General features: G+C 46.1%; 1 protein-coding gene across 2 annotated transcripts in view; it reads right to left on the minus strand.

The window, feature by feature from the left end:
- Nucleotides 1–3363: 3363 nt before the first annotated feature.
- Nucleotides 3364–23852, minus strand: part of WDR25 (WD repeat domain 25) — a 157753-nt gene continuing 137264 nt past the window's right edge. For both annotated transcript variants that reach the window (XM_030803842.1, XM_030803843.1), the window contains exons 5-7: nt 8346–8516; nt 4456–4596; nt 3364–3845 (exon numbers count right to left, since the gene is read on the minus strand). In XM_030803842.1, coding sequence (XP_030659702.1) covers nt 3624–3845; nt 4456–4596; nt 8346–8516 — 534 coding nt within the window. In that variant the 3' untranslated portion in view covers nt 3364–3623. The remainder of the gene's footprint in view (nt 3846–4455; nt 4597–8345; nt 8517–23852) is intronic.

Here is a 23852-nt window from a genome sequence, read left to right on the forward strand (position 1 = left end):
CTGCGGAGCCCTGGGTGGCCCCGCCCCAGAAGGGTCAGAGCTTTGGGTTGGTTCAAGGCCACCAGCTTGGAAAATAAATGGACTTCAGGTGCACAGAAGTGGATGGCGTTTGTCCCAAGTGAAGTTGGGTGACAATCTGCAAAGTCCTTTCCTTTGCCTCTTCTCTCCTCATCCCCACAGGCCCACTTTACAGATGAGAAAACAAGGCTCAGAGAAGCCAGACCCCTGCAAAGGCCTCAGACCAGCTGGAAATGGCCCTGGGACGTGAGCTGGTCTCCTGGGTCCGAGTCCCACAGGTGGCAGGCAGTGATGTGTGCCCAGCACAGGGGCGGGGCCAGGAGCCCAGGTAGACAGGAAGCCTTTCAACAGCTCTATCCCAGCCCTCGGAAGCCTGACACGGTGTCATCTGTGACTGATGCGCATGTTAAATCAGTGGTAACTCGAACCTATCACGGTAGGGAACAATCAGCAAATGCTGCGATGAAGTTCTCCATCACAAAATCACCATCAGGAAGGTGGAAAACCACTGGGGTTTGTACTGGGTCAGGAAGCAGAGCATCTGGACTCCAAGGTCTGGGGCTGGCAGTGAGGTGTGGGGATGGGAAAGGCAAATGAGAAACGGCCTGAGAAGCCCGGGCCGCCCTCCACCCCGACCACTGCAGCTTTCCCTCCCCCGTGTGTCTGGGTTCACTCACACAGCATCCATTCATTCCACAAACACGTCGGAGCTGGGGCGACACACCCTCATGAAAATACTTGTAGGAGGGTCCTGCACTTGGGGAGGAGATTACTTTCCCTGCTACAAATCACAGTTCCCACCAAACCTGCCCAAGGAGCCTGGGTGTGGAGCATGCGTGTGACAGAAGCCAGCCAATCTGAGTCCTTCCCTGGACTTCTCCAGTGGGAACGAATGAGGGCGGCAGCCCCAGCTGGTGGCTTCTGCCGTGAGATTGAACCTGGAAAAGGCCAATGCCCAGAGAGTGACAGGGACAGCAAGGGTAGGAGCAAGGCCCACCACCCCATGGCCCACTGAGGCGAGGTCTGAGAAGGGAGCCACATTCGCACTCTGCCCTAAACTGGCTCAGCTCCTGGGTCAAGTGGTCAGCCTGACACTAAGTCCCAGCACCACTTCCTGAGCGCCTATGACACACAGGCCCTACCGGGAGACACATAGCCCCAGCCTCCTGATCCCCACGAGATGGGCACTGTGTTCTCGTTTCACAGAAGGAAAAACTGAGGCACTGGGAGCTAGGCAGCTTGCCCAAAGTCACACAGCAATGAAGGACACAGACAGGCCCACGTCCTGTCACCGGGCCATGCCTGCGGTCACTTGTGGAAGGCCCACTCTGTGCCGGGGCCAGGCACCAGCAGGGAGCAGGAACCCCAGCCTGGGGCATGTGCTCCACCACAAATGCCAGGTGTGGGGCACCGGTGGGGCTGGGGGCTCTGTGGGGAAAGGGGGCTGAGGGTGAGAGGAGCTTCCACGAAGATACCATCCAAGCAAGCCCTGAGGGAAGGAGGCTGGGGGAGGGGGATGGTGAGCGCAAAGGCCCTGAGGCACCATCAGCCTGCTGGGTAGGGGTGATGGGGTGGGCCCCACAGGTCACAGGAGCTCCCCTCTCAGAGCAGGAGGAGAAAGGGCAAAGGCCAGAGGCATGACAAGAGGGAGGCCCCAGCAGCCACATGGGGCAGAGGGTGGGGACTGCCCATCTCCCTCGCCAGCCTCAGCACCACCACCCCCAACCGCCTTGCTCAGACCAGTGGCAATCTTCACTTTCACCAGTGACCAAGCTCACCGGGCATGGGGTGCAACTCTTTTCACCAAAACAGCCATTATTTTTTTTTTTTTGAGATGGAGTCTCGCTCTGTCACCCAGGCTGGAGTGCAGTGGCGCAATCTCGGCTCACTGCAAGCTCCGCCCCCCAGGTTCACACCATTCTCCTGCCTCAGCCTCTCCTAGTAGCTGGGACTACAGGCGCCCGCCACCACGCCTGGCTAATTTTTTTGTATTTTTAGTAGAGACGGGGTTTCACCATGGTCTCGATCTCCTGACCTCGTGATCCGCCCGCCTCGGCCTCCCAAAGTGCTGGGATTACAAGCGTGAGCCACCGCGCCCGGCCAACAGCCATTCTTGAGCCTAAAAGAAATACATAGAAGGTGCTCCCACTGTGGGTCATGAGGATGCTGCCCCCACATGGGCCAGGGGATCCCCCTCACCCTGTCCTCAGGTCACAGTAGGGGGACACTGGGGCCGTGCACTCAGCACCCTCAGTGCTCAACTCCAGCTTCCCCACCCACAGACAGGCACACAGTAGGTGCTGTAGACCGGATGCCTGCCATGTGTCAGGCTCTGCGGTGACTGTGGGGCAGGAAGGCTCGGCCCTCAGAAGCCCCACCTCAGGGCCTTTGCACAGCTCCTCCCTCTGTCTGGGATACCCCTCCCACGGAGCCCAGGGATCCCAAGGACCCCCTGGACACACTGACACACAGGTCTTCACCCACCAGCCCCAGGCCAGCTCCAGCCCCCTCCCAGGACACCCCCACAGACTTGACCTTCTCTGACCCTAGCTGTGAGCCTACAGGCTGGCTCTTCCAATGCCCGGCTTTACAGATGCAGAGATGAACCTGGGAGAGGAGTGGTGCCTTGCCTTGCCTCAGCTACGGCGACAGTGGAGCGGGGATAGAATAGTGGGCAGGGGGAGCCAAGTGCCCATCTCCTCCTGTGTCCCCCACTGCTTTGGCCCATGGGCGGCCTCCTCACGTTCTCTGCCCTTCTCCAGTGACTCCCCTGCCAGGGACACTGTCTTCACCAAGTTGAGGTCTGCCTCCTCCAGGAAGCCTTCCAAGGTACTGGTGGGCCCCACCCTCACCTGTCAGCAGATCCCTGGGCTCCTGGAGTAGCCCCTCAGTTACAATTCTGGAGGGGGTTCCATCTAATCAGCCTGTGCAGGCACCTGAGGAGCCAGGCCTCCTCCCAGCCCAGCTCCTCCAGGCTCCTCAAGGGTCCCTCAATTCTCCATGCGGCTCCCTCACCAGGCGGGCACACCTGCATGGGCAGCACGCTTCTGGCAGGGCAAGAGGCTGCCCAAGGGGCCCAGGGCTTGAGCCAACCAGGGGCCCAGCTGGCCACAGCCCTGGGGAGTGCAAGCGGCTGGGGCCTGTGAGGCTGGTGGGGCGCTGAGCTCCAACAGAATCCCTGAGGGCAGACCAAAGACCCAGACCACCCCCACTTCAGGACTCCCTTGCTGGGACCCGCAGAGCGGGGCTGACCCCATCTCAAGCTCGCACAGTTCTCTCAGTCTCCAGAGGTCCAGCAGGTCTGGGAGGAGGGAGGCAAGAAGAAGCTGCTAATGCACATTTGTTGCTGAAATCACTTAACAAATAGCAAAACACACATTTATTGGGCATCGCCGGCTGCCCGCCAGGCGCTTTCACTAGTGTAGTCCTCACACTCCTGAGGCAAACAGACTTTTGTCCCCACTTTACAGATGAGGAAACTGAGGCTCAGAGGGTGGTACCCAGGATCCACAGCCAACCTCTGTGCTCATTCCTCTCATCTACGCTTGAGGAAGAGGGGAGTCACAGAGCCCAGCTGGCATTAGGAAGGTTCAGTGACAAAAAGCTCAGTGCCAGATCTTCATGTCCCCTCCCCAGGAGCAGGTGGCGAGGACGGAGGGCAGCACGGGGTGGTAGGTGGTGCCGACACAGGCCTGCGTGTGCCCCTGCAGCGTGCATGCTCGGCTGGCTGTGCGGAAGCTGTACATCAGGACCCGGCCATCGGCGCTGCCCGTCACCAGCAAGTCACCGCCTGGGGAACACTCGCAGCCCACTGAGTAGCCCTCCACCTGCAGAAAGGGACACAGCGGGTGAGCAGGCCGCACCCATCAAGCCGGGGTGAGTACGCCCATTCTACAAAGGAGCAGGCTGAAGCCCCGAGCTGACGGAGCAGAGCTGGGCTTCGCACCCTGTGTCCCTGAGGCCAAAGCCCAAGTCCCGCCCATGAGGCTGTAGAGCCCTGATGTGGGCCCACATCCCAAGGCCAGTTCAGCAGATCCAGCGGGACCAGCTCCAGCCTAGCTGAGGGGTCTGGCCTCAGTGACAGTCACTGAGCCCCCGGCCCCTTCCACCCCAGCAAGGCTGGCCTCAGCGTGGAACGGGAAGGATGCAGAAATGACACCCATGACCATTCTGTCCTGTTCCTGCCCCCCACTTCTGAGACCTGTCTGTGTGAGCCAACTACTGCTTCCTGCCCAGTACCTGGGGCCTGGGGTGAGGACCAGATGTGGCTCAGGGACTTGAAGAGACAGCGAGCCACATGGCATGCGCTCACCCAGGAAACAGAAAGCAGGATCTGCCCAGACAGAGGCTTCATGCACCCCAGGGCCCATGTCCAGGACTGCCAGGAGGCTTGGGGCTGGGGCTCAGCATTTGCCTGGGGGACAAGGACAGAAGTACCTTGTGCCCTTCATAGCGCCGCCGTCTGCTCATCCGGTAGGGCCACACAGTAGAGAAAAGGGCCAGGTAGTTGCCGTTGGTCTGTGCCAGGAACACAGGCTCTCTCGGGTGCAAGGCAAGGCTGGGGCAGGTGAACCTCTCCTGAGAACAGCAGAGCCACAAATGGGTCAGAGAAGACACCCCCCACCTGGCACTCTGCTCTGGGGCCTGGGGCCTGCTCCCAGACCCTGGCTGGGTGTCTCCATTGATTTCCTATCACTGCTGTGACAAATCACCACAAGCTTGGTGGCTCAAGACACACACATTTCACATCACACATTCCTGCGAGTCAGAAGTCTGAAAGAGGCCTCGCTGGGCTGAACTCAAGATGTTGGTGGAGCTGCACTTCTTTCTGGAGGCTGGAGGGGAATCCAGTTTCCTCCACGTTTCCCAGCTTCTACAACCTGCCTGTGTCCTGTGGCAGGCAGGAAAATGCCCCCCAAAATATACCCATGTTCTAATTCCTGAAACCTGTGAATGTTACCTTACAGGGTCAAAACCAAGGGTCTCTGCAGACATAACTAAGGATTCTGAGATAAGCAGATGATCCTATATTACACTAAATGCAGTCACCTGCAGCCTTATAGAAAGAAAGCCAAGGCTGGGTGTGGTGGCTCATGCCTGTATCCCAGCACTTTGGGATGCTGAGGCGGGTGGATCTCTTGAGCCCAGGAGTTCGAGACCAGCCTGGGCAACATGGCAAAACCCCATCTCTACAAAAAAAAAAGAAAGAAAGAAAGAAAGAAAGAAAGAAAGAAAGAAAGAAAGAAAGAAAGAAAGAAAGAAAGAGAAAGAAATAAAGGGAAGGCGCAGAGATGTGACAAACAGTGAAGGTGATGTGAAGATGCTGGCTTGGAGGGCTGGAGAGTTGCAGCCACAAGTCAGGAATGCCGGCTGTCACCAAAAGCCAGAAGAGGGCAGGAAGGATTCTCCCCTTGATACTCCAGAGGGCACACCCTACCAACACCTTGACTTCAGCCCAATCATACTTAATATTGATTACAAACTTTGGGCCTCCAGAACTGTGAGGGAATAAGTTTATGTTCTTCCACCCACCAAGTTTGTGTAACATCACACAAGGATAGAAAAGGAATCTACATGCCCATCTCCCCACCTCCACAGTGAGCCCTCAGGGACAGCCCAGCCCAGCCCAGGGACCCACACAGCCAAAATGCACAGTAAGTGAGGAGGTAAGTGGCCAAATGAGAAAAGAAATGCACAAACCTCAAAACACAGGGGGCGCGAGATCTCAGTGCTTCATTGACAGGAAGCACCCCTAAAAACTACCCCCTCAAGCTGGCTTTACATTGTTGTAACTATTGTCCCTAGGCCACACTCTCTAAGTGAGCCCAAACTCAGAGGGCAAAGTGGGGAGCAGCAGGAAGCACAGCTGCAGGCTGATGTGCCCATCAGAGGCACAGAGGCTGCCATGGCCAGATAACGAGCTCCTGGTGTGAATGTGCCAGGCTGAGCACCTGCTCCCTCCGCATAGACAGTGTAGAGTGTAACTATAGTTCAGGCACAAGGCACCTTCATCTGCCTCACTTCCCCTGGGCTTCTGGAGGCAGGACACTCTCAGAGGCCAGATGTGCCCCTCCAGCTCCCCCCAAGGGCCTGTCCTGCCCAGTGGGTTGCCCTGGGTAACCCTGCAGTGGAGGTCTAGAAGCAGGTTTGCTCAGAGCCACTTAGAACCCACTGAGAACAAGGAAAAGGCAGGGAGGAAAAGAAGGTGTACACAGGATAGATATTTCATGTACACCCACATATATCATATACACATGACATATAGTTTTAAATTCAGAGATTAGTCTTGGGTTAGTTGAAATCTCAAAAGATGATGATGATGATGGCGGTGGTAGTGGTGACAATGATGACGGTAGCGGTGGTTGTGATGGTGATGATAATAATAGAGATGGTGGTGGTGACAATCACAGTGGTGATGGTGGTGTGACAGAGATGATGGTGGTGATGATGGTGGTAATGGTGGTGGTGGTGCTAGACATGCTGGTGACAGTGGTGGTGATAGAGATAGTGTGGTGTTGATGGTGGTGGTGGTATACTGATAAGAGATGGTAGTGGTGACAGAGATGGGGTGGTGTAACGACGGCAGTGATCGTGGTGGTGGTGATACAATTGGTGGTAGTGACAGAGATGGTGGTGGTGATAGAGTGGTGATGATGATGGTGCAGCAATAGAGATGCTGGTGACAGTGAAGGTGACAGAGATGGCAGTGGTGATGATGGTGATGGTGGTGGTGATAGAGATGGTGTGGTGGTGAGGATGAGAGTGGTGATGGTGACAGTGACGATGATGGTGGTGCTGGAGATGAAGAGGATGGTGGTGACGGTGGTGGTGGTGATGACGATGATGGTAATGGTGGTGAGTATACAAATGGCGATGCTGATGATGGTAGTGCTAGTGATAATAGTGGTGGCGGTGATGGTGGTGGTGCGGTGGTGACAATGATGGTGATGAGTACAAGGGTGGTGGTGGTGATGCTGATGGCAGTGGTGCTGGTGATAATGGTGGTGGTGCTGGTGATGATGGTGGTGGTGATGACAGGAGTGGTAGTAGTGACAATGATGACAGTGGTGGTGGTGGGTATAGAGATAGTGATGCTGATGGTGCTGGTGTGATGATGACAATGATGATGATGATGATGAGTATAGAGATGATGGTGATGGTGATGGTGATGCTGATGGTGGTGCTGATGGTGATGCTGATGGTGGTGGTGGTGATGATGATGGTGGTGATGGTGGTGGTAATGACAGGAGTGGTGGTTGTGATAATGATGACAGTGGTGGTGGTGGGTATAGAGATAGTGATGCTGATGGTGCTGGTGCTGGTGATAATGGTGGTGGTGGTGCTGGTGATAATGGTGGTGGTGATAATGGTGATGATGACAGTAGTGGTGGTAGTGACAATGATGACAGTGGAGGTGGTGGGTATAAAGATAGTGATGCTGATGGTGATACTGGTGATGGTGGTGGTGATGACACTGGTGGTGGTAGTGATGCCAATGGTGGTGGTGCTGGTGATAATGGTGGTGGTGGTGGGTATAGAGATAGTGATGCTGATGGTGCTGGTGCTGGTGATAATGGTGGTAGTGGTGGTGATGATGGTGGTGATGATAGTAGTGGTGGTGGTGACAGTGACAACAGTGGTGGTGGTGGGTATAGAGACAGTGATGCTGATGGTGGTACTAGTGGTGATGATGATGGTGGCAGTGATGACACTGGTGGTGGTAGTGATGTTGATGGTGGTGGTGGTAATGACAGTTAAAGCACAGAAGCACTCCCTGTGCCTGACCCTTTATAAGCATTCTCTCTCTCTCTTAATTCTCAAAACTATTTTCTAATGAGGAAAGTGAGAATCAAAGAGGCTAAATAGCAGGCCCAAGGCTCTCCACCTTATAAGGTCATAGTGAATCCAGAACCTTAATGCAGGTGTTCTAACTGTGGGGCCCCTGCTCTGAACACCTAGGCTACATCAACTGCCAATGCCACTGAGGGTCAGAAACCCCTTCTGAGTAGCTGGTTGTGGTGGCAGAGTGGGGTTTCTCAGGTTGCACTGCCACGTTCCCCATTGATCTGGACTGAACTTCCCCCCCCAGACCCTTACCCTGTGGGGTGGCTGTGCTGGCACAAGAAGAGCAGAAGGAGGTTGCATCTGGAAGCCCACAGCAAGCTCTCCATGCGTGCGGCAGGCCGAGACCTGCCTACCCCCATCCTGGAGATTTCAGTCCAGTGAGCCTCCTCCCACAGAAGGGACCTGGAACCTCAGACAGACCTGAACTACATGGATACGCTCTGTGGCTGAAACTGACAGCAATGCTAAATGGGATTTCTTACGTGAAAAATCTGGTTGGAGATTTTGGCAGAGGTCCGGAAATCCCAGGCAATAATGGTGCGGTCGGCCGAGTCCCGGGTGGAAGCATCTGTGCTGCTCAGGAACTCGGAGCCGTCCCGGAGGAACAGGATGTCCAAGGTCTGCTGGATGGTCGCCTTGTAGCTTCTCATCACCTGCAAGAGTGGACACTGGTCATGCTGGCAGGCCTGGGAGCACGGACAGGCGCCTACGCAGGGAAGGCCAAGGACCCAGGGGGCAGGCAGGTTTAGTGAAGTCTATGCTGGGCCACACACACACAGGCTGAGCAGCACCCCCAAGCCATATATGGAATCATGGACCCTCCCGCCCCACGCCCAGTCCAGTGTCTGTCAACTTCTCAGCCCCCCTGCTCTATTGCCACATGGGTCCAGAGAGGCATTCCTGTCACCCCTTGAGAGCAGCAGGATCCCAGGGAAAGCGCTAAGGGAAGGGCCCTTGACTCGCCAAGGGCACCTTGAGAGCATAATGACATCCATCAACAGTGGGGTCATGTTTTGAGTGGGTCTTGCTTCTGAAGACGTCACATAATTCACAGCTTGCGAAGTCCCAGATTGTTGTCCCTGGAGGAGCCACAGTAATGCAGGAGCAAATGTGCTTGGGGACAGACCATAAAGCCAGAATCACAGGACATATTTTAGCTTTAATGACACTTTGTATTGTTTTAGCATCATCACCGATACTTCACAGTCTCCTGTCTCATAAACTGACTTTATTAAGTATCAAGCAGTTGTTTTGCTTTCTTAGAGGATTTTATCACATTCAGCTTCTGCTCTCAAATATCCAGCTCTGGTGGGGGGATGGAGAAGGGTCCCAGTACCAGGACTAGCAAGTAGCTCCACTTAACAAACTCACAGAGGACAGGACTTTAATTACAACATGGAAATAACATGCTGGGCACCCACTCGCAGCCATGGAAGCGCAGCAAGGTCTCAAGTTGGTCGCAGGGGCCGGCCGGTCCATTTACCAGTTCCTGGGGCGCCACCATGTGGCTGCAGCATAAACAGTTCAGTCCCTGGGCCCCGCCAGCTCAAAATGAGCCATCTTGACTTTTTAACTGGAGTTCATACCTTTCAAATTTTGCAAACATATTTTCTGTCTTCCTCCTTAAAATATATACGTCAAATTCACATTAAATGTGGCACTCCATAATTTCAGTTTAGGTTAGAGGAGGAGGAGGTTGAGACCCATTCTCTGGATGAGGTTCACTGAGGCCCAGGAAGAGGTAGGGATTTGCTCAAGGTCACATGGCCAGGGCATGGTGGAGCCTCTTCTGACCCCCGTGGCTTCCCTGGGACCCACAGTTCATCCTCCTGTTGGCCAATTCCCTGCCTCTGTAATTCCTGGGGGAGGGTGGGCAACAGATGACTGTTCTTCTCTGGCTCAAGGTCACATGGCCAGGGCATGGTGAAGCCTCTTCCGACCCTTGCGGCTTCCCTGGGACCCACAGTTCATTCTCCTGCTGGCCAATTCCTGTCTCTGTAATTCCTGGGGGAGGGTGGGCAACAGATGACCATTCTTCTCTGAGCCTCTTCCAAAGTAACCCTCAACTAGGGAGATTTCAGAGTGGGCCCCCTGAAGCCTAAAGAATGATCCAGGGGTGGAAAAAACAGTCTTCTGAATGCAGAACAGGGAGACAAGCTGCCTCTCACGGCACAGCTGCCTGCCTTCCTCCACGCACTGGATTCTGCATGCCCGTGCCTGCTCTATCCTCCCACGTGGCCTTGATATCACAGCCCCCGCCAGCCTCAACACTTCAATCCCTAAGAGGCTGACCCATGGAAAGGATGAGGAAGATGACGGCCCTCCCTGCCACTCTCTGAGTGCCCGTTAGGTGCCGGCCCCTGGCTGGGGGGTTCACATAAGCTATCTCATGACAAGAGCCCCATAGGTAGCTTCTCTCGGTGGGCATGAAGTCTCAGAGACAGGCAACTTGCCCAGGAGCCAAGAACTACCTGCGTGCCCCTGCCAACACACCACCTGCCTCCCAAGACAAACTTTTTGAGGAGAACCAAAACAGTTGTTCTGTACATTTTCTGAGAATGGATGGAAATGGCCCAATTCATTAGGGTGTCATAAAAGTGAATGGCTGGGAAACAAGCCGTGTTATGGGTGATCCCTGCCAATAATGTGGCTGCAAGTGGAAGGCTGGCCTTTGAAGTGATCGCCGCCGAACATGATTTACTTGCCTTCACAACTGCTCATGCCCCAGGAAAGAGCAAAGGAGCCATTTGTGTGTCTAGCTGGTGGGTTTTATGGCAACCTTAATTACACCAACAGCTGGCATGGGACAGTGCTACCCGAGCCTAACGAGCTGGATCCAAAAGGGAGCCTCACTCAGACTCTTCTGGCAACTGCGGGCCCCTGGTAGAGAAGCAGGGACATGGTCTTGGGGAAAGCAGAAGATCGATCATGACACATGCAGGGGTTATGTCCCTACAATCTGCCCACCACTCGGCCCGCCAGCAAACCTGGGGGACGCTGGGCTGCTGCTGACTCGTCCAGAGCGGCCTTGGGTTCCTGCCACTCCCAGAGTGCACAGAGTTGGGGGTGGTCACTGGGCTCCAATCTTGGCCCACTACAGATTTACTATGTGCCTGGGGAAGGTTCGTTCCCTCCCTGGGTCTAGTTTTTGAGTCATCAACACGAGGGGCCCAACCACACCTCTGAGCCTCTAAGTACTCTTGGTCCTCAGAAAGAAGAAGGACCGGCAGATGCACGCAGCTATCCCTCACCCCATGCTGCCAGTCCTCTGCACCCAGACCTGAAGGACAGGAGGTGGGGAGACACTGCTCTGGGCTCACACACAACCCTGTGCTCCCTTAGCTGCCCACCTCAGCCACCTGCCTACGCCACAGAACTGTGAGCTCCTGGCACAGATGCCCTGCTGCCCACATTTCTGGGTCACCCTTGGCTAGCACTGGGTCTGCCCCCTGCAGGCATCAGTAAGGTGTGTCAAATTGACACTGGATAAGTGAGTGAATGCATAAATGAATGCGTGAATGAACAAAAGGTCGACTACTTTAAAGTAGCAATCCAGGGTCCTCTGGCTCCCAGCAACATCCTGGCACACAGGGCTGAGGCAACACACAAAAGCCTTTGCCACTGGCTCTCCCAGGATCCCGGGGTGAGATGACATTCACTCACAGGTCCTTCCCATGGCCCTGATTGAGCCAGCCCCTGCCCTGCCCCTCAGACATGGACACATGTCCAAAGCTGCTCCAAGACCTTGGTGGGAGGTGGGAGCACAGCAGGACTGTGCTCCATGCTGCAGCCTCACAAGAGCCCAGAGGTGGGTGGGGCCTCTCCTGGTCCTTGGATGAGCAGGGGTTAGATGCCAAGTGGGAGGGCCCAAGCACTTAGGCAGACACCCTGGGGACCTGAGCCTGGCAGCCTATTGCTGGCTGCATAATTTTGGGCAAGTAACTTCCGTCTGTTCTTCAGTCTCCCTACCTGTGAAGTAGGGGTAACAACAGGACCTCCAGCTGAGGAAGTAAGGGTGGTGTGCCCAGCTAAATGCCTGATACATATGAGCCCGATGCTTGTAAACCTTCTCCTCCCCAGCCAGCCAGAGCTAGAGTCCCTAGGATGGAGCTGTGAGTTCTTGGGCAACTCTCAATAATAAATGCATTGTCTTCTTCCAGTGCCAAGATGCAAGGCAAAGTGGAAAGGTAGCACAGGGCCCACTGCTTTGGTTTAAACTTGCAAAAGCAGAAGTCGCCAATCACATAGGATGGTGGCTATCAAAAGCAATTGACATTTACATTAAACAAAGTAAACCATAACTATGAGAAAAAACATGATTGAATTTCTCTACAACCTGGGACTAGGGAAAACTTTCCCAGCTATGGCTCCAAACCCAGAAGCAAGAAGAGAAAAGTTGAATAAACTGGACTATATAAAAACAATAATAATTAAAAAAAATACTTTGGGATGGCAGAAAGCAAGCAAGTAAATAAATAAAGTAAAAAAGACAAGTAGGAGAAATATTTACAACTTCTATTACAGGCAAAGGTCACTATCTGTAATATATAGATGGTCCCTAAAAATAGATGAAAAAGACCAATAGCTCTACAGAAAAATGGGCAAGTAAACAGAGCTCAGAAAAAAAGGAAATGGTCCTTCCACTTTGCTCATAACAAAAGCAATGCAAATTCAAATCACATAGAGATACCATTACTTGCCTAACAATTTAACAAAATCCCAAAGTTTTGCAACACCGTTGTTAGGTGGCTCTGGGGGTGTTAGGTATCTACATATGACTGCCAGAAATGCAAATGGTACAAGCCCTGTGCAGAAAGGGTTTAGACAACTTTGAGCAAAATAACATATGCATCGTTACTCGGCAATATGCATGACCCAGCAACCCCACTTCTAAGAACTAATCCTAAACTTAACACTGGCGAAATCCCAAAGAGATATAAGCACGATGCCACTGAAAGCAGCACTATTTGTAAAAATAAAAAAAACAGGAAACAACCCAGTGTTCATCGAGAAAGGACTGGCTGAATAAACTCTAGTACATTAATACTCTGGACCACTATGCAGTTGTAAAAAAGAATGAGGAACCTATCCTGCTATGGAGTGATCTCCAGGACACATTGTTCAGTGAAAAAAAATCCAAAGTGGGAGAAAAAAAGTGTATAAAGTAAGAAGAGGTGATATGAACATGTGTATATGTTTGCTTCCACTAAGAAGCAATAAGAAGACAAACTGGAAACTAAAATAAGTAAATAAATAAGACTGCCTTAAGAGGTAGGGAGGGGAGCAGAATGGGGGAGACAGGGTTAGAGGTGGAACGTGGATGATTTCTCGAAATGTACCTTGTTTTGCAGATTTGACTCTAGAACAGGGGTTACAAAGTTTTTCTGTAAAGAGCCAGTCAGTAAATATTTTAGGTTTTGTAGGCCATATATAGTCACTGTTATATATAATTCTCTCTCTCTCTCTCTCTGTATGTGTGTGTGTGTGTGTCTATGTGTGTGTCTATGTGTGTCTATGTGTGTGTCTGTGTGTTTGTTGGAGCTGGTTCAAAATGTAAAAACCATTCTTAGCTCAAAGACCATATAAAAACAGGTCACAGGCCAGATAAGACCCATCAACTGTAGTTTGCCAATCCTTTCTCTGGACCCATATACACGTTTTATTAAGTTATGCAACAAAATTAACTTAAAAAGCAATCTCTAAAATGTGAAAGCAAAATTAGGCAAACAAAATTAACCACGTATTGATTTGGTAGCTTAACTGCACAAATAAGATTTCTTTTAAAAGACCTGAAGCACAGTAATTTGATGGTCAATCCTTAGTTGAATATACATTATTAATAGAAAACTGGCAATATGGTGGTAAATCCTAATTAGATACACATTGTGAACAAAGAGAACTGCAAGAAATCTTAAAGTGTTTTCAGTTGTTTCATTGTTAGTGTCAATATATATAAAAGAAATGTGTTAAGGCAGATGGAAATTTAAAAATTTTAGCATAAAAGAGATTTTTTAAATATAAAAACAAAAAAGTAAAGAAAATTCTGTAATCCTAAATTTGAATTGGAAAAATCAGTATAAACAATAATTTATTTTGTCTTCACAAGAAAAATATTTCCCAGCTCTGCCCACAGAAGGAGTGTGGAAACAATCAGTAACTCAGCACCTGGATTATGGTTCTTAAACCCAGCTAAACTGGCCAGAAGTGACACAGATAATAGACCAAGACTATATATATACACACACACACATATATGTACATATATATGTATACTATATATACACACTATATATATACTATATATACACTATATATACTATATATATACTATAGAGAGTCTTTAGATATATGATTATATATATTATATATAGACTATATGTATATATATAGACTACATATATGATACAAAGACTATATATAGATATAGAAACAGTCTTCCATATCTCTACTTACCATGGTCAGTCTCTCCTCTACCTTCTTAAACATATGTTATGGAGTTATAATAACTTTTAATGAATCATATATACATATATGATCCAAATCACACTTCAAGGGATGAAGTATGCAATGTTTGAGATGAAAAATACATTAGATGGGATTAACAGCAGATGAGACACTGCAAAAGAAACCGTTAGTAAACTAGACGACATAGCAATTAAAATTATGCAACATGTACCAGATAGAAAAAAATTCTAAATTTTAAAATGAAGAAATCTAATGTAAACCTGAAATGGAGTAAACCCACTATGCATCTCTCTCTCTCTCTCTCCCCGCTATAAATTACAAAAAAAAAAACAAAAACTCTGGACAAAATTTTAAAAGCAACTACCTGAAGACTTTGAGAAGTCAATAATAGCAGGTGGGTTGGGAAAGGAAGTCAAAATTTGAATAAAGACCAGTATGGCAGATGAGGCTCCCAGTGGGTATTCACTTTTGTGTTTTAACTCCTGATGTTGACTCAAAGACTGACTGGATTAAGGCAGTACATAGTGGGCATGGACAGCAAACATTCTGAAATAAATCCATCATTCTGCCCAAATGATCAATCTGAAGAAAAAATAAACAGAGCTTTGGGGATCTATGGGATAATATCAAAAGCTTAAATATTTTTGTCAACAGAGTTCTTTTTTTTTTTTTAAGAGATGGAGTCTCGCTCTGTCCCCCAGGCTGGCGTGCGGTGGCACGATCTTGGCTCACTGCAACCTCCGCCTCCCAGGTTCAAGCGATTCTCCTGCCTCAGCCTCCCATCCTCTAGCTGGGACTACAGGCGCACATTGCAACGCCCGACTAATTTTTTGTATTTTAGTAGAGACAGGGGTGTCACCATGTTGCCTGGGCTGGTCTCGAACTCCTGAGCTCAGACAATCTGCCCGCCTTGGCCTCCCAAAGTGCTACGATTACAGGTGTGAGCCACTGCGGCTGGCCATCAACAGAGTTCTTAAAGGAGAAGGTGAAGACAGCAGTACCCAAAAGAAAGAATATTTAAGGAAGTATTGAGTAAACTGTTCCCAAATTTGGTTAAAGGCACAAATTTACAAAGTCAAGAGACTCTGCAATCACAAAGAGGATACATTAAAAAGAAAAAACACAATACAAACCACGTTCTGCATATCCCAATCAAACTGCTAAAAACCTCAAAGAAAAAACCTTGACAATGCCCAGGAAAAAAAAATGAAGAATTACACAGAGGAGAACAATTTGAAATACCATAAATTTATCATCAGAAACTACGGAGACCAGAAAACAGCAGAACATACTGAAAGTGGTAAATTAGCGTCAACCCAAAATGTTACAGACAGCAAAAATATCTTTCAGGAATAAAGATAAAATGAAGGCCTTTACAAATGAAGAAGAACTAAGTGAATTTGTCATGAACAGACCTAATCTATCTAAAACAAATGCTAAAGGAAGTTCCTCAGGTTGACAGGAAATAATGCCAGAGGAAAACTTGGAGCTTCAGGGATGAAGGAACAGCAACAAAAAATGGTAAATGATTAGGTAAATATAAAAAATCATTTTTTTCCACTTAAATTATATGAAATACGTATGAGTCTTGAAAAAAATATATAGTATGTTCTGGGAAGGGGATCTTCAATGTATGTAGACGTAATCCATATCACAATTTTAACATACAGGGTATGAGGTAAAAAGGCTTATCTGGTTAGAAGAATCATGTTTGTTTTGTTTGTTTGTTTGAGACGGAGTCTTGTTCTGTTGCCCAGGCTGGAGTGCAGTGGTGCAATCTCAGCTCACTGCAACCTCCCCTTCCTGGGTCCAAGTGATTCTCCTGCCTCAGCCCCAGGAGCAGCTGGGACTACAGGCACGTGCCACCACGCCCGTCTAATTTTTGTATTTTTAGTAGAGATGGGGTTTCTCCAAGTTGGTCAGGCTGCTCTCAAACTCCTGACCTCAGGTGATCCTCCTGCCTTGGCCTCCCAAAGTGCTGGGATTACAGGCGTGAGCCACCACACCCAGCCTAGAAGAATCATATGTTTTACTTGAAGTGGTAAAACATTAACAATAAGTAGAATTGTGAAAAATTAGGCATGTATATTGTAGTCCTTACAGCAACAATTTAAAGGTATAATACAAAGAGACATAGCCAAAAAACTAATAGATAAAATAATATGACATAATAAAAATGTTAAAATAATCCAAAGAAGGCAGGAAAAGAGGAAGTGGAATAAAAACAGAGGAGCTTTGGGAGGCCAAGGCGGGCGGATCGCGAGGTCAGGAGATCCAGACCATCCTGGCTAACACCGTGAAACCCCGTCTCTACCAAAAATACAAAAAATTAGCCGGGCGTGAGGCAGGAGAATGGCATGAACCCGGGAGGTGGAACTCGCAGTGAGCCGAGATTGCGCCACTGCACTCCAGCCTGGGCGACAGAGCGAGACTCTGTCTCAAAAAAAAAAAAAAAAAAAAAAAAAACAGAGGAGATATGTCAGGTGCAGTGGCTCGTGCCTGTGATCCTGGCTACTTGGGAAGCTGAAGTGGGAGGACTGCTTGAGCCCAGAAGGTCAAGGCTGCAGTGATCTATGATCATACAACTGCGCTTCAGCCTGGGTGACAGAGTGAGATCCCATCTCCTTAAAAAAAAAAAAAAAGGGCTGGGCGCGGTGGCTCACGCTTGTAATCCCAGCACTTTGGGAGGCCGAGGCGGGCGGATCACGAGGTCAGGAGATCTAGCCCACGGTGAAACCCCGTCTCTACTAAAAATACAAAAAAATTAGCCGGGCGTGGTGGCAGGCGCCTGCAGTCCCAGCTACTCGGAGAGGCTGAGGCAGGAGAATGGCGTGAACCCGGGAGGCAGAGCTTGCAGTGAGCCGAGATTGCGCCACTGCACTCTAGCCTGGGCAACAGAGCAAGACTCCGTCTCAAAAAAAAAAAAAAAAAAAAAACAGAGGAGACAAATAATAAAATGACAGGCCAAATTCAACCATAGCAGTAATTACATTAAATATAAATTGTCTAAAATCTCCAACTAATAGACAGATTGTCCAATTGGCTTTCAGATTAACATTTAAAAAGATCCAACTGTATCTAGTCTACAAGACAGCCACCTCAAATATAATAAAATACATAGCTTATAGGTAAAAGGATGAAAAAATATACCATATTAAAAATAACCAAATGAAGGCTGAAGTGACCATATTAATAGCAGGCAAAGTAGACTTCAGGACAAGGAAAACTGCCAGGAATAAGAGGAATACAATGAAAACGTAAAAGTGTCAATTCATCTAGCAGACATAACAACCTTAAATATGTATATACCTAATAACAGACTTTCAAAATACATGAAGCAAAAACTGATGGAATTGAAAGGAGAAACCATACAAGTCCACAATTTTACCTGGAGATATTAACACTCCTTTCTTTATAATAAATAACACAAATATTAATCAGTGCATTCATGTGATGAAACTACACAAACCAGGAAAGGAACCACCAAAAGAGAATAAGCAAAACAATTGCCACGTTTCACACAGAGCTAGGAATCATTCATCTTCCCACCAGTCAGAGGGGGAAAACCTTGAAATACACAGGGCATTGGAAGAGTACTCACAAGAGTATTACCTCAGAAATGAGCCAATATTAGCCCTCATCTAAAGGCTGTTTTTGTTCCACCAAACAAAGCTTAACAGCAAGCCTCAGAAAAATCAAACCGTTATCAAGCAATACAACCGCATCCAAAAAATCTCTCAAAATAGTAAAGGACAACAAAATATTGTTCCTGGCAGTTTTCCTTGTTCTGAAGTCTACTTTGCCTGCTATTAATATGGTCACTTCAGCCTTCATTTGGTTAAAACAAGTAAAATTCACAATGTCTGGCATCCAGTCAAAAGTTACCAGACCTGGAAAGAGGTAAGAAAGTGCCTCCCATAATGAAAAAAAAAAATCTGTCAATAGAAACAGATCCATGAGTGACACAAATGATAGAATAAATAGAAAAGAGGTCAGGCACGGTGGCTCACGTCTGTAATCCCAGAACTTTGGGAGGCTGAGGAAGGTGGAACACCTGAGGTCAGAAGCTCGAGACCAGCCTGGCAAACCTGATGAAGCCCCATTTCTACCAAAAATACAAAAAAAAAAAAAAAAAAAAAAAAGCCAGGTGTGGTGGCATGCACCTGTAATCCCAGCTAGTCAGGATGCTGAGGCAGAATTGCTTGAACCCAGGAGGCAGAGGTTGCAGTGAGCCAAGCTTAGGCCACTGCACTCCAGCCTGGGTGACAGAGTGAGACTCAGTCTCAATAATAATAATAATGAATAGAAAAGAACAATAAATCAGTTATGGCTATATACTGTATGCTCAAGAAGGTAACAGACAGTATGAGAATGTTAAGGACAATACACATGAAAGATATCTTTTAAAGAACCAAATCAAACATGTAGAAGTGATATAAAACAATGCCCTGCTATTAATAGATTAGAAATTGCATAAGATATGATTACTAAATTTGAAGATATAGAAGAACAGAGGATCAGTGAGCTACAGAATAAATCCAAAAAACCTGAATATGAATGTAAGTGAGACAGGGGGATAAGGGGTGGGGTTTCGGGGACAAACAACATTGAAAAAACTATGAACAAAAATTTTCCAAATTTGATTAAACTGTAAACCCACAGATAAAAGACTATTATACATTGATTAAAACTATAAACCCACAGATAAAAGAAACTAAACAAAGCCTAAGAAACATAGAGAAAAATTACACCACGGCCCATTGTTTAAATTGCTTGAAGCCAATGGTAAAGAGAAAAATCTTAAAAAGCAGACAGAGAAAAGATGCATTACATACAGAAAAGCAAAGATGAGAAATACAGCAGACTTCTCATTGGAAACAGAGCAAGCTAGTGACAGCTGAGTGACATGTTTAAAGTACTGGAAGAGAAAAAAATCATCAACCCCAAATTCTTTACCTAGCATAAATATATTTTAGACAAAAGACAAACTAAAGACTTTTTTGGGCAAATAAAAGCCGAAATAATTTATCACTAGCAGACCAAAAATATAGGAAATGTTAAAGGAAGTCCTTAAGACACAAAGAAAATGATACCAGATCTAAATTTACACCCAAAAATGAAAAGCAATGGAAATAATACATATGTAGGAAAATAGAAATATCTTTTTATTATTAAAATATTTTTAAAATTATCGGCTACTTTCAGCAAAAATAATAACAATGTTGGAGATTGTAACATATGTAAGAGTAAAAAATGTATGACAGTAATAGCACAAAGACCCTGAGGGGAGAAACTGAAAATCTGTATATTGCTATAAGGTTCTTACAGAAAAAGAGATATAATATGACTTAAAGGCAGACAATCATTTTAAAAAAACAAACCCCACAACACAAAGCCACAGATGATAAAGCAACAAAAAAGATTAAGATGAAATCATAAAAATACTAAATTAATCCAAGTGAAAAAAATGGATAGGGGAGAAGAGATGGAACAAATAAAAAAAAATAGCAAGGTGGCAGATTTAAACCCAACCATATCAATAATCATAATAAATTAAAACAGGACAAATAACCTAGTTCGAAAGAAGAGATTGTTAGACAGGTTTAAAATAAAGAAGCAAGATCCAGCTATATGCTGCCTAAAATAAACAAACTTTAAATATAAAGATACAAATAGGTTAAAAGTAAAAAAGATATGCCGTGCTAACAATAATTAAAATAAGCCAGGAATGTCTATATTAATACCAAAATAGATTTCAAAGTAAAGAACAAAGGGTTAAAGAGGGTCTTTTCATGGCTGGGCGCAGTGGCTCATGCCTGTAATCCTAGCACTTTGGGAGGCCGAGGCGGGAGTATCGCTTGAACTCAGGAATTTGAGACCAGCCTCGGCAACCCAGTAAGACTCTGTTTCAAAAAAAAGAAAAAAAAAAGAGGGTCCTTTCACAATGATAAAAGAATCAATTCATTAGGAGAACATAATAATCCTAATTGTGTATGCACCTGGTAACAACTTCAAAATAAATGCAGGAAAACTAATAGAACTGAAAACGGAAGTAGACAAATTCACTCTTACAGACACAAATTGCGAGCCTTGTCTTAGTACATTCCTGCTGCTAGGACAAAATACCTTAGACCGGGCAATTTATAAATAATAGAAATTTACTTCTCCCATTTCTGGATGCTGGGAAGTCCAAGATTGAGGTGCCAGCAGATTCGGCGTCTGGTGAGGGCTTGCACCTTCTTGCTTGTCCTCACATGGCAGAAGAGATGGCAGAGCAAAAAGGGCTCACCTTGTTCCCTCCAGCCCTTTTATAAAGGCATTAACTACACTAACAAAGGTGGAGCCCTCATGATGTAATCACCCCCTTATGTGCCCCCACCCCCTAATACCATCCCTTTGGGGTTTAAGTTCCAACATATAAATTTTGGAGGGATACATACGTTCAAAGTATAGCACAGCTCTTATAGAATAGACAGAAAAATCAGAAGGGATATAGAAAATCTAAATAACACTATCAACCAACTTGATGTAATTGACATTTATAGAACACTGCACCCAACAACCACAGAACACACATTCTTTTCAGCGCACACAGAACATTTACCAAGATAGACCATATTTTAAAACATCAAACAAATCTAAATAAATTTCAAAGAATTCAAATATACAATGTATGTACTGCGACCACAATGGAATTGAATTAGAAAAAATAACAAAGAGGCATCTGAAAAGTTCCCAAGTGTTTGGAACCTAACGAGCACACTTCTAAATAAATCATGGATCAGGAAGAAACCAAAAGCAAATCAGAAAGTATTTTGAACTGAACGAAAGTGAAAATGCAATGTATCAACAGCTTGGGTAGTGCAGCTGAAATACCTAGAGAAAAATCAATAGTATTGAACATCTATATTAGAAAAGAAGAAAAGTCTCAAAACTATGACCTCAACTTCCACTTTAAGAAACTAGAAAAAGAAAATAAAACTAAATTCAAGGTTTTTGTGAAAGAAAGGAAATAAGATACGAAAAGAAATCAATGACTTCTGTAAAAAGAAAAGAGAGTAAAAGACAATAAAATGAAAATCTGATACTTGATCAATAAAATTTATAAGCCTCTAGCTAGACTGATCAGAGTAAAAAACAGAGAAGACAAAAATCACCAATATCAGCACTGAGAGAAATGAGGTGATATCACCACAGATTATACAGATTTTTACAAATAACATTATAAAAAACTTCATGCCAAAAAATTGGACAACTTTGATGAAAGGGACAAATTTCTTGAAAGGCACAAGCTATCAAAAGTCACTCAAAGATAAATAGAAAATCAGAATAGCCCTATATTTACTAAGTAGATTTTATTTAAAATTTCAGATCTTCCCACAAAGAAAATTTCAGGCCAAGATGGCTTCACTAGTCAATTCTAGCAAACATTTAAGGAATAATGTCAATTTTTACACAAACTCTTCCAGAAAATTGATGAGAAATGAACATTTCCCAATTCGTTCTATGAAGCCAGAATTACCCTGATATCAAACCCATACAAAGATATTACAATAAAAAAAAAGTTCAGATCAATAACCCTCATAAACATAGATGCAAAAATTCCTAACACAACTTTAGCTGATATAATTCCAAATTATATAAAGGGAATAATATATTATGATCAAGTGAAGTTTATCCCAGGAATGCAAGGCTGTTCTAATATTTGAAAATCAATTGACAAAATCCACCATATTAACACAATAAAAAAACCACATATGATCATTTCAATAAATGGGAAAAGGCATTTGACAAAATCTAACATTCATTCATGATTTTTAAAAAACTCTCAGCAAACTATGAATAAAAGGGAGAGCATTCAAACTAATAGGGACATGTACGAAACAACTAGTTAACATCATATGTAACTGAAAGAGAATACTTTGCCTCTACGATCAGAAACAAGGCAAGGATGCACATTCTCACCACTTCTAGACAACATTGTTCTAGAGGTTTGAGCCAGTGCAATAAGGAAACAAGAAAGGAAGGAAGGAAGGGAAGGAGAAAAGGAGGAAGGGAGGGAGAGATGAGGAGAGAAAATAGATGAGAGAGAGAGAGGAGAGAGATAGACAGATAGTGTCCAGATTGGAAAAGAATAACTAAACCTGACTTTATTAACAGACAACATGATTATCCATATAAATCCAGTAGAATCTACAAAGAAACAACCAGAACTAATAAATGAGTTTAGAAGAGTTACAGAATTCAAGGTGAAAATTCACACAGCCACAATTTTTCTATATACTAACCATGAGCGACCAGAAGTTGAAATTTTAAAATACCACTTACAATAGCATCAAAATATAAATACTTGGGGATAAATTTGACAAAAAAATGTGAAAGACCTACACTGAAAACTACAAAACACTGGTGAGAAAAATTAAAGATTTAAGTAAATAGAGAAGTATACTATACTTATGGATTGAAAGAAACAAAATTGTTAACGGTACAATTCTTTCCCAAATTGCTCTACAGATGAGATGCAATACCATTTAAAGTTCAAGACAGTTTTTTTGCATAAATTGGCAAAGCAACTGTAAAATTGAAATGTAAATGCAAAGAACCTAGAGTAATCAAAACAACTTTGAAAGAGAACAAAGGTGGAAGACTTATACTAGCTGATTTCAAGACTCATTATAATACTACAATGATGAAAACAATGGTATAAAGATAGACAAATAAATCAATGGGGCCAGTGCAGTGGCTCACACCAGTAATCCCAGCACTTTGGGAGGACAAGGCAAGAGGATCACTTGAAGCCAGGAGTTTGAGATCAGCCTGGGCAACATGGTGAGACCCTGTCTCTACAAAAAATAAATAAATAAATAAATAAAAATAAAAATAAAAATAAATTTACATTATTATTATTATTATTATTATTTTGAGATAGTGTCTTACTGTGTCACCCAGGCTGGAGCGCAATGGCGCGATCTCCCGGGTTCAAGTGATTCTCCTGCCTCAGCCTCCCGAGTAGCTGGGATTACAGGCACCCACCATCATGCCCAGCTAATTTTTGTATTTTTAGTAGAGATGGGGTTTCACCATGTTGGCCAGGCTGGTCTTGAACTCCTGACCTCAGGTGATCCGCCCACCTTGACCTCCCAAAGTGCTGAGATTACAGGCGTGAACCACTGTGCCCAGCCAAAAGAAATTTTTTTAAAATTAGCCAAGTGTTGGCCGGGCGCGGTGGCTTGCGCTTGTAATCCCAGCACTTTGGGAGGCCGAGGCAGGCGGATCACGAGGTCAGGAGATCGAGACCACGGTGAAACCCTGTCTCTACTAAAAATACAAAAAATTAGCCGGGCGTGGTGGCGGGCGCCTGTAGTCCCAGCTACTCGGAGAGGCTGAGGCAGGAGAATGGCGTGAACCCGGGAGGCGGAGCTTGCAGTGAGCCGAGATCACGCCACTGCACTCCAGCCTGGGTGACAGAGCAAGAGACTCTGCCTCAAAAAAAAAAAAAAAAAAAAAAAGTAAGAAAAAAATTA

This window comes from Nomascus leucogenys, chromosome 22a (genome assembly GCF_006542625.1).
Source record: "Nomascus leucogenys isolate Asia chromosome 22a, Asia_NLE_v1, whole genome shotgun sequence".
Taxonomy (NCBI): Eukaryota; Metazoa; Chordata; class Mammalia; order Primates; family Hylobatidae; genus Nomascus; species Nomascus leucogenys.